Source organism: Papilio xuthus, unplaced genomic scaffold (assembly GCF_000836235.2).
Source record: "Papilio xuthus unplaced genomic scaffold, Pxut_1.1 DF826115.1, whole genome shotgun sequence".
NCBI lineage: Eukaryota > Metazoa > Arthropoda > Insecta > Lepidoptera > Papilionidae > Papilio > Papilio xuthus.
In genome coordinates, this window is record NW_013532534.1 from 368,729 (window position 1) to 380,755 (window position 12,027).

Consider the following 12,027-nt stretch of genomic DNA (forward strand, 5'->3'; position numbering starts at 1 on the left):
TCTTACTTTTATTTATGTGGATAGATAAAGACAAAATATAACATTCAAGAAATTATGAAGCTCAAATGTAATATACAATTTATAGAATATAGAATTCTGCTTTGAAGTATAATTCTTGTCTAGGGTTTTAAAATGTATTGCTGCTACAGTGAAGAGTTTTTGAAAGTTCGCAACAAAATGTTTGACTATTAAAAGGTTGGATACTTTATCACTTAATTCTAACTTAGCAAAATGCACTTTGAGATTTTTTTTCTAGTGGTTAACAATCAGTTAAGTTAAAAACAGTCCGATTCTTTTGAAGTTGTCTTAAATATCTTAAATTATAAAAGACACGTAAAGGATCCTGCATTTTTTCTAATACACAATATAATAAAACATCATTTGATAAACTTATTAGTAACTGTCACACGCGACTCCGCCTGCGCCGAATAAAAAAATGTTACACTTAAGTTCTACATCTATGTCAAAATTTCTTTGAGATCAATTCAGCCGTTTTGGTACCTTCTAATAAACATACATCCGTTCATCCATGCAAACATTCGAATTTATAATATTAGTAAGAAATAAGATCTAGCCTCATTTTATCAATTGTTTTAAAAAATACATATATATAATAGATTGGGATGTAACGCTTTTTGATATTAGACGGGAAGAAACGCTTTTGTTATACGATGCCTAGAATCTGCAGCATTTCGCAGGAACAAAACCAGGTCATGAGAATGAGAATTTTCCTTTTTCTAATCCTAAAAACCGCACCTGAACAATGAAGTGCGCTAAATAGGAACACACTAGATATAAAAGATAGTATATAATACAGCCATAAAGATACATAGAACATAAATCATATATGAAATAATAATAAAAAAAAATTTGGCGTTAAGAAAATCAATAAAAGGTGTCGTAAAATAAACATTTATTTTTAGGAATCGAATTACGTTCCGTCAACACTTCACAGCATAAATAAGAATTGTGTAAAAAGAAATAGGTTACAAATGTCATCGCCAAATAATAAAGTTTACCAATCAGTTTCAGTAAATAACTGTAAAATTCGAATTTTATTTTGTAATATAAAAGCTATATACAATTTAATTTTACACTAGCTGTCGCCCGCGACTCCGTCCGCGCGGGATTAAAAAAAACATAATTAGTAGCCTAAGTGTTTTCCAGACTATGTTCTATATACGTGCCAAATTTTATCAGGATCCGAGCAGCGGTTCTGGTGATACCTTCAAACAAACATACATCCATCTAAACATTCACATTTATAATATTAGTAAAATTTATTTTGCATTAGAATATTTTAAACGGTAACAAATCCGGTGCAATTATCTCGCCCTATATAACTATAGAACACAATGAGATCAACGTTAGTGCTTGAATGTGTGCCATTGATACCAGTCAGACAGGTCGTATCCGATCTAGAGGGCTTTCTCTACAGACCCTAGGGTCAGATAACTGAGACCATATGTCAAGCGGTCAGATAAACCCGTTTCAACGATGTTTTATAAGATAATTTAAATAAAAACGTAACAAATGACAGCTATTATAATGTAAATTACCATTTGTAATTATGATCATATATTTTGAAGATTTTTAGGTAATGTCAACAGTTTAGGCTTTAATAAACATAAAAAATACACTACTACGGATAAAGTAACTATATATATGTATATATATATATATATATATATAAAATAATATTATAAATGCGAATATTTAGATGGATGAATGGATGTTTGTTTGAAGGTATCTCCAGAACATAATTAATACCAGTCTAAAAAAACATCTTCAACCTAGGAGATAGTATACTAGCCAAAAGATGTAACTTTTGTCGGATTAAATTACCTGAAAACATGTCAATACTATAAATAATTAATACAAACCCTGTTAGAAATATAAACGCCAATTTCGAAATTTTATTGGTTATTGCTTATTTTAACTGAGCGCCAATTATTTTCCCGTTGTATTCGATCGTGCTGCTGAGTTTTAATTTTAGACCAATAAATGAATTTCGCTGCCAATGTAATAATTAGGGAGGAAAATTTAATTTGCACCGATAGCGGTAATTGAATATAAAATTGCCAACAGATGCTTTATAGAAATATGAAAGAAACTCGCTGTGGCCTGCGATACCGTCCGTCTTAATTAGTAGCCTATGTGTTCAAGTTAGCGAGATCTATGCAATCCTTCTGGAGATACCGTCTGACAAACACCTTTCCATCCTTCTAAATTTTCGCATTTATTACACACTAGCTGTCGCCCGCGACTCCGTCCGCGTGGATATATAAAAAAACTTAATATATAGATAAGTTAAATAAAAAGCAGCTCTTCGAGGCTCTTCTTCAAATTCGAAAAAAAATGAATAAATAGTATCCTATTTCCGTCTTCTGGCTCAAAGCTACGTCCTCACCAATTTTCAGCCATAAATAGTGTAACTAACACGACTTTCTTTTATATATTTATAGGCCTACAGGACCAAATTAGTTTAGTTGCCATATACAGCAGCGTAAGATGTGTTGTTTTCTAAGTTTAACTAATAAGCAAATGATCTGTAATTGACATAATATTGATGTAAACTATACGGAAATATTGTAATATTCGTATTGTTACAACCACAAGAAATATTATATTGGTATATGAACACCGACCTAGCCCTCGTTTAAATACAGATTATAAAGTTATTAATAATTTAATCGTGATAACTATTATTACTGATATCTATTTCAAGTTCATATTAGGATTTAAAAAATATGAAAGTTTTAAATATGAAACTTTCTTTCCTATCTTGTGCTGTAAAAGGAAAAAAAATGATGGTTACAATTGGAAATTCAACGAATCGTACCAATGTAAGGAACAATTTACAAGGGGAGGGCAAGCAGAGTATGGTTTAGTACAAAGCTGCATCCACAATGCTAGTCTTATTTGTAAACACAGACACTGGTGCCACTCTGGATGCATTTAGACAGTCTTAGTTATATATTGTTTGGTGGGAATAGCAACGTACACAAATCTATTTGAGGTTACCTCGGATGACGTCATGGAAATAACGTGAGGTCATGTTTATGTTGTACTAGCGGTGCTCTTCCGCCGAAATTTTAAAGCGGTCGTACGTTTACAATGTGTAGGAATGTACCTTAGATATGATACTTCGGGTCCAGTACAACAGTATAAAGAATTATGTGCTAATTACAATAATAATCTACGTGAAAATAATACAAGTACTCTATTAGGTAGAACAGTACTTACTATTGCGCGAGATCTTTGTCATCAAGTCCGGAAGGTGTCGCGAGGGTGTCCGCGTCGCCGTCCCGCCCGGCAGGATGCTCAGGAATTATCCGCTCGATTGTTGTCACCTCTTCAATGTCCGAGTCGATTCCTTGCGCGAAGTCCATGTAAAAGGACTCCCTCGAATCGCTCGAGCCCCGTCGCAACTTCAGCGACAGGTCAGGAGAACTGTCATCCATTTTTTCTGACACTTACACGTACCCACAGAAGAAAATGCTACTGCATCTCACTTTTATATTTATATTGATTATTTCATCATTATTTTTAATGCTAACCCATTTTGAGTTAAACACAAAACGACTAAGAAATATTTAATCTAAAAACATAAAAATGGACATAAATTTAAATGAATATTATAATTAAAGAAATCGTTTACCTAAAAAGCAAAAAACATAACTACGTAAAAAGAACAATGACCCCCGAAAACGATTCGTAACGTTTCCTAAAGCAACACCGTTTCCTGTTACATTAAGCCACGGATCGAGCTCACGAATACAAAGACAAATGTACACAATAAAAGGAATCAATTTGTTAAACGATGCTCGTATATCTGTTACGGTCAAGTCCATCAGTCAAAGTTAATACTACTCTGAAAGGCATGAATTAATTGTAAAATATCTTGGCAACAAAATTCAAAGTAGTCCGACAACTATTTTGGTCCTTCGAGGTCGGACTTACTATAGTCACAACGTGTTTTATATATAGTAGATTTACGATTAGCTTTTATAAAAACATTTCCAAATAATGTTAGAACTGAAGATGAATTACGGCTTACTTTCTATAATTTTTTAATGCTTTATATTTAAATAGGGTTAGCCGTTGGATTAGCGTAAACCACATCCGCAAACATGATATCAATCGCCTGCGATCCCAAGGGAACAACAGCAGTGTACCGCAACAAACATAATAATACGCACTAGGAGATCCGGAGCGATTCCTATGCTACACGCGTACCGCTTCGTAGTACTATAGACACGAGCGAGTCACTCACACAACGACGTATACACCGTAGAGCACGTGTTCGGAGGGACGCGAGCGCGGCGCAGCGCCCTCTCGCGGCGGTAGTTGGCGCGCGAGTGCCGGCAGTCCGTATTCCGGGAGGCCAGGAGACCGGGGGGAGGGGAACAACCCTCCCGGCCCGGGATCAATCACTCGCATACCCCGTATTGGACCACCGATATTTGAATAGGGTGGCATTGACATTGTAAGGTTTTACTCTACAAATTCACTTCCTAGTTCGAGTGATGCTTTTAATTCTCATAACCATAGTTCTCTAAGACTTTTTTAAATCAGCAATAACAAAGTTACCTTCTCTTTAATAATAACTTTGTTTTAGACCCCTAAAAGAACATTGAATTTGTTACTATTAGAGTTCTGGCTAATCGTATCCTCATCCTCCTAACCTCATTAACCGTATGTTGAAGGTTGAATGCGACATATATATTTATAAGTTTTTTCTGTGACTTTTTACGATTGTTTCGTTTTTGCATAGTGCTATTCATGCCGATAGATGTTTTTTCCGAATACCATTAGGAAATTTTTAATTACTATGCACAAAGTATAATTTAAATACCTACATTTATTATGCCAATGAACTTTATCAATTCGAAACCATATTCAGAGTCTTTCTAATCCACAATGTAATATACAAAAGATAAATTTCTTATATTAAACCAGTTTATATAATTTAAAGCTAATTTATTAGCAAGTAACATATTTTTCATTTTTCTTTGTATGCGCGTTATCCTTTCTTGTGTCAAAAATTTATTTGGGTCTTCACAAATAATTCTTAAAGAGGTTTTAGGTAAAAGGATTAAGAAATAAAACAACCTGTAATCTTACACATTATAATAACATAGTTTTCAAATAGTAAACAAACTATTATTATACTTATAATATATAATGATATCACAATACTTTTAAAAGTCTTAATTATAATTGAATTTTAAAGAATATAGAAAGTAATCAATCAAAAATATATTTATTATCATGAAAAAAATAAAGTGCTCTCGTCAACGTATTAAAAATTATTATATTGCCAACAATCTCACTTCCTCGTTATTATTAAGACATTGAAGTCATATTACAGACATATTCAAGAAAATTTAATTAAAAATTAAACATTTTGCTTAACAATGTTGTCATATTACAAATTGGAAAAGTGAAAAAAAAATGCTTAAAAAATTACATTATATGACAAAACTACATCTATACAAAATAATATATTTTAAGTGTATATTAAGGAATACATATTTGGCATTTAAAGAGTTTTGAAATACTAAGATTCGTGTCACTTGTTTTTTTATTTTTTTGTTTAATATTTAGGACATACAATTTTACCACACAAAAGACCTTTGTATTGAAGCATATCGTATTCCTTCATTTTCTATTTAAAAAAAAACGAATAATATGTACCAATACAAGTGCACTGCAGTCAAAGTTAAATCATACATACAAATATAATGTAAAAAAATCAAACATTGTCATTAAAAACATTTCTATGGAATCAAAGTTTAAAAAAAATTGATATAGGGAACAATACTACCCTTTAATCACTCTAGATGTCACAAATCGACTTTGACAAGTTTTAAGGGTTACCAGTTAGAAAAAATCCTAATTTCTTACCAAAGTCCATGTTGAAACGCCAAGCAATTAGAGAGTATCAGTGGTTCAGGGTTCGATTTTCGATTTACATATGTACTTCGAAGGAAAACGTCATAATGCAAACTACATATTTGCGAAGTAATTCAAAGATATGTATGAAGTCAACCCGTACTGGGCCAGCGTAGTTGACTATGACCTAATCACCTCTAACTTTTGGTAGGCTCCGAGCCCCTCAGTAGGAACATATAGCTGATGATAACGAGGACGATGACCCGAGTTCTCACAGCAAAGCGTAAGCAAATTTACCAACATATAACATCATGGTTGATATTTTTATGGACCTATGACAATTAAAGTGAGCAAAATGCAAATTTTCTTCCAATTGCTTGACATCACACACACTTTTTAGGTTATAGGATAAATACTGATAAAAATATGTATATGAAGTTATGGAGGGGATACCTATAATTATGAAACGCCACAAAATACGCAAAATATGCTCTCATAATTGATATAAACTTCTCATCACTGGCAATGATCAATTTTTTTAAAACTAAAGCACTTCAATGAAATATATGAAATAAATTGAAAAACCAGCGATCTGTCTTTAAATAACAGTCCGAAATTGCCCTTATTTCTTCAACATAAGTCCATATCTGTGTGAACACAAGAAGTTGCATTTCAATACTCACTTTTAGGACACTTTCACTGGTCTTAATGCATTTCATACTTTTTAAAACCAGAATCTTTTGCATGTGACAAAATTATATTACGAAGACTGGAAAAATTCATAACAAAAATTAAAACTTGTAATAATTTTATCAAATACTTTTTTTATATTCTGTAACTTTCTATCTAACTAGATTGCATCAAGTAAACTACAACTCAAAGTGCTTTATCAATTGGTGAATAAAATTCATTATAACTTTTAAAAAGCATTTTTAAATGGTTTCAATAATATAAACTCACAGCCGCACGCAGAGTCCAATAGACACTTAAACAATGCCTTAGTGTAGTATAAGATTTCATGCTGAAACTACACTAAAGCACTTCCTTAATGACCAATTAGAGACTGAGTACGGCCGTTACACCTAAATTAGGAATTCGTTAACACAATATTTCGTGGTACACATCTTTAATTATACAATTATCGATTATGATAACATGATGATTATTGAATGTATTTAACCAACACAAGATCTCCAAGCAAGTCCACCGCAAGCCATTGCACCTATCAGATATATCGCTAAAGCAACGATAAGAATCAATATCACGTACATCTTGATATTCTTCCAGAACAAGGAACGCTGGAGGGTCCTAGCTGACGCACGATACGAGACCGACTGAAAGGTAGAACATTAAGAATTACTTACGCATATCAACATAACAACTGTAATTTATTAAAGTTTAAATTGTAAAATCTGGCTGACCGAGGTTTGCTCGGTATTTTTTTTAATTGTGTTTTTTGGAAATTATATTTAAGTACGAATTAATAATAAAATGATGAAATATGAATAATATTTTTCGATCTTACCGGTAGAAAAAGTTAAGTTTATGTTTAAGTTGATTATCGATAAAACACGAATGACATTTTCTAAAAATGATTCCTAGCTAGATCGATTTATCGCCCCCGGAACCCCCTATATACTAAATTTTATGAAAATCGTTGGAACCGATTCCGAGATTCCAATTATATATATATATATACAAGAATTGCTCATTTAAAGATATAAGATAAGATTAAAATGTTTCAAAACCCAACTAAAGAATGTTGACATAAAAAGCATCTATTTAGAGATGGAAATATGTAAACTCTATTCAATACATATGCCTCTATATTTATTTGTCCTTACTCTATGTTAAGATAGGTAAGTTATGTTATTCAATGCCATTGTACAAGATCATGGAAGTCATATAAAATCTATATGAGGGAATCCATTACAAAACAAGTAGCATAAGTAATATCTTTATCTAGACTATATTATTGATAAATATATACTTTTAAAACTACATATATTAGAATTATTTGTAAAATTTACGGCATGGATTTTATATGTTACTAGCTGTCGACCGCGACTTTGTCCTCGTGGTTATAAAAAAACTTAGTGTAGCCTATGTGTTCTTTCAGACCATGTTCTATACGTATGCCAAATTTAATCGAGATCCGTTCGGCCGTTCTAGAGATATATTCAAACACCCATTCATCCATCCACATCACATCCATCTAAACATTCGCATTTATAATATTAGAAAGTTAAATTAAAAGCAGCTCTTCAAGGCATAAATTCGAAAAATATAAAAAATTGTATCCTATGTCTGTCTCCTGGCTCTAAGCAACCTCCTCACCAATTTTCAGCCATATCGGTAAAGCCGTTCTTGAGTTATAAATAGTGTAACTAACACGACTTTCTTTTATATATAGTGGTGTTTGAATTTATGTATTTATTGCATGCACTTTCTCTGGTAACAGCTTACAATCGAAAATGTGGATAGAATTAAAATTTTTAGTTTTCTGTACCCTGAATTAAACTTATATGCTGACAAAATATCGTCACAATAAATAAACTTTAAACTAAAAACATTAAATAGAATATATTTATTTATGTAAATATACCGAAAAATAATTACTTATTCTCTTTTCTTTTTAAATATGCATGATTAAATATTGCTTTCGACGGCATGTGCTATCCAGTGTTGCCAGTTTCTTTTGTTAAATTTTATTTTATTTCATATAAAAACTTATCTATATTATTTAATTTTATTCGTCTGGAGAAATACATTATATCACTAATGTATCACTTACGTGTGTCGCCAAATTATCAGCTTTATTGACCAGTAATTCTAGTTTTTCACCACGCATCGCCATGTTGTCTGTAACATAAAAGGCATTTATGTAAACTAATATACATATTTATTTATATTTTAAATCCGAAACGTTTTGTTATAAGTAAATTCCATTATAAATATAAATAATTTAAAAAGATAAAAAAAACATAGATAATTAGAAATAGAATAAAAAAACAAACTAACTTTTCGCAATATCTAGAAGTATGTCTTTTTACACATAAACATAATATACAGTATGTATGTAGTTAAATTTTTATAATTAAGGCGTGTCCCAGCACTTTACGATTTACCAAAATTTTACCATACTTTTATACCACTAAAATTGAATTAATAATATCATAGCAAACAGACAGAAATACTTGTCCTGAATTTAATAACATAAAAAATTGTATACAACATTAATTAAATATTTTTTCTTTGTAGGTCAATAACCTGAGAAGTATGGAACTTCTTATCATGCATAAATTATGATCAAAGAAATCCTACTTAAATAAAAAAAAACATGCTGTTTCAGTAAATGTATTTTTTTGTATTAGAATTTTGATAAGAATTAGACAACAAATCTAAATTTAATATACATGTTATTTAACCAAGTTCTCTACATTTAAAAAACATACATCTTGCAATTTAATTATTATATTTGACATGATGCAGAATAAAAGTTTTTTCGAAATGACGATAAAGAATGAATATTTGAGAAAAATATATTGAAAACAACACGAAAAAAGTGCTAAAATCTAAAATGAATATGAGTGGAATTCCCAATTTTTTTAAATTCAGAACATTTATGTGAATTCATGTGAAAATAAGCAAATTATCGCTCAAAACATTTTACATTTATTTAAATATGAACTTCTTTTTTATTTACTCCGATTAAGTTTATAGACATTTATTTACTTAATACCACATTAACATAATACATATTGATTAAACGGCCGTGAGAATGTATCATAATTAGGTATAACTGAGGATGTTTCTTCAAGGTCTTATAATCATAGTTTCTCTTCACAGACTATTATGTAAAATAATCTTTCCTATGCAAAATTTTAATGATTTAAAAAAAATGTATTTACATTTTTGATACATTATCGCAAAATAGGCCACTCTTACATCTAATAAATGTATGAGATAAGATTCTAAATTAAAAACAGGTTTAGTATCTAAAATTTTGTAGAAACATTATAATAATATATGTAAACATATTAAATTGTGTTGCAGACTCAACCAATTAGAGCAAAAAGGATATTTCACACATAACAAGGGATAATTAATGATTTATGAGAAAGTAGCTTTCACCCGTGACTCCTAGCGCGGTATTAAAAAAAATGATTAGCCTATGTGTTCTTCCAGACTATATTCTACATAAGTCAAATTTCAGCAGGATCCTTAGAACCATTCTCAAGAAACCTTTTAACAAACGTCCATCCATCCATACATTTACATTTATAATATTAATAAGACAGATTATCATTTGCAATCTAAAATAGCGACCGCAAAGTGATCATACATTAAATTTAGTTTCAATTCATTACATATTAATACAGCAAAAACCAAGGAAACAAGAACAACTAGGCTGGCCATAATCTATGAATCATTAATCATATTGGTTATTGACATACAAATGCAGTGTTTACTTACAACATGACCTAAACAATTTAATGATAAGAGTCTGATAACAAACACATGTAAATAAAAATATTACAACCAGAACAAAGGCAAATGAATATATTTAAATTATTTATAATATTAAGCACTTTTGTCTACTCTGCCTAAAGGCACTTATATTTAAGTGAATTCAATGTTTAAACGTTGCTTTCAACAGTTGTGGTGGTAAATCATGAAAATATTTGTATTTTTATTAAGAAACACATATTTGGCTTCTCACTTTATTCTACAAAAAGAACATTTCAATGAGGCAACTTATTCTTCAAGATTATTGAAATACAGTGTAACCTGGATAGACAACAACTGGATAATAGAGAAACCTCTAAACGCAAGGAAAATATTGTGATCCTATGAACTCTTGCTTATCCAGGTTCGACTGTATTTCAAAACAATTTGCTATGTTAGTGACTAACTGATACTATACAAGGTACTTAAAATTAGTTAACATTAACTACACTATCAAGTAATCCTTAAGATAAGATGGTTGTATAAAAAAGATGTTCATTTTATTTACACTTTTTCTGAGCACAAAACTTATCAGTGATTTTTTGTAGGTAACATTGACCTAAAAATAAATAAAAACGTTGTTCTTTCTATTTTCTGTAAAGACCAAATCAGGATTTTTTTAATGGTCTTTTAGTATGATGACATGCATCATATGTTATATTGATGTGAATCTTAATGTGAACTTAAATATGCTACAAATATAAAAATACTTACCAATATTTTTTACCATGATATTTTTCAGTTCGTCAAGTTCACCATGCACTCGGGATATAGTGTCCAAGTCTTTTGATTCACTATAATGTGTCATCTCAGTGGCCAAGACTCTTGAAAACTCTCCATTCATAGCATAGGGGATAGCTGTCTGTGCAGTATCCCCAAATGCTGAAGTAAATCTTCTTTTGATTTCATTAAGAAAGAGGAATGCTCTCGATCGTTGAAATTTCTAGAAGTTTAACAACAATATTTAAGTTTTGTTCAGTGATTTAATTAAGTAACAAGGGCAACAAGTACTTACATCGTCAGTAATGCAGAAGTATACCAGTTTGTTTTCCGCAATATAGTGAAAAAGGTAATTTCCATGAGAGTAAGTGAGTTTGTCATCGCGGGGTGGAATCTTTGTTAGTATTTGTTCAGTGACTTCTGTAAAATTTCCAGCGCAAGTTGCATACTTAGCCAAGACAACTGTGCCCCGGGCAACTACGCTAAATAGAATCGGCATTTTGTTTATATACTTCAAATAATTTCGATTCTACAGTATTGAGATTATAAAGACAAACAAAACAATTTATTAGTCACTATGTAACGTATTATCGCAAACAATTTAAACTTTTTGTGTATTTATTTTGCTTTAAAATCACAAGAACTTATGTATGAAGTATAACTTTTCTGGTCACGGTCACGATCACAATAAATAAAACTGGAAATCGTTATTTACATACACAAAAGCTGATTATTTCAACACTTGCGAATTGCTGAAGCACAAAATTAACATTCATGACATGACATCGAAAAACATGAAAGTAGAAAAAGACGAAAGACACTTGTCAATGTTGCTAGTAAGATATCGTTAAAGTCTTTTGGTAGTTATCAAAATCAAAGTTTTAGTAACCTTAGCTTTTT

The 12,027-nt window shown here is 30.9% G+C and overlaps 2 protein-coding genes across 2 annotated transcripts in view; both read right to left on the reverse strand.

The window, feature by feature from the left end:
* LOC106123306 (otopetrin-2) overlaps window positions 1-3,595 on the reverse strand; it is a 36,529-nt gene extending 32,934 nt beyond the window's left edge. The window contains exon 1 of the mRNA XM_013319555.1: window positions 3,247-3,595. Coding sequence (XP_013175009.1) covers window positions 3,247-3,464 — 218 coding nt within the window. The 5' untranslated portion in view covers window positions 3,465-3,595. The remainder of the gene's footprint in view (window positions 1-3,246) is intronic.
* Window positions 3,596-5,145: 1,550 nt separating this feature from the next.
* Window positions 5,146-11,920, reverse strand: Vamp7 (Vesicle-associated membrane protein 7). The gene is made up of 4 exons (XM_013319950.1): window positions 11,423-11,920; window positions 11,122-11,350; window positions 8,693-8,760; window positions 5,146-7,232 (listed from the first exon to the last, which is right to left on the reverse strand). The coding sequence occupies exons 1-4, from the start codon at window positions 11,624-11,626 to the stop codon at window positions 7,074-7,076; spliced, it is 660 nt and encodes a 219-aa protein (XP_013175404.1). The 5' UTR covers window positions 11,627-11,920; the 3' UTR covers window positions 5,146-7,073.
* Window positions 11,921-12,027: the final 107 nt, after the last annotated feature.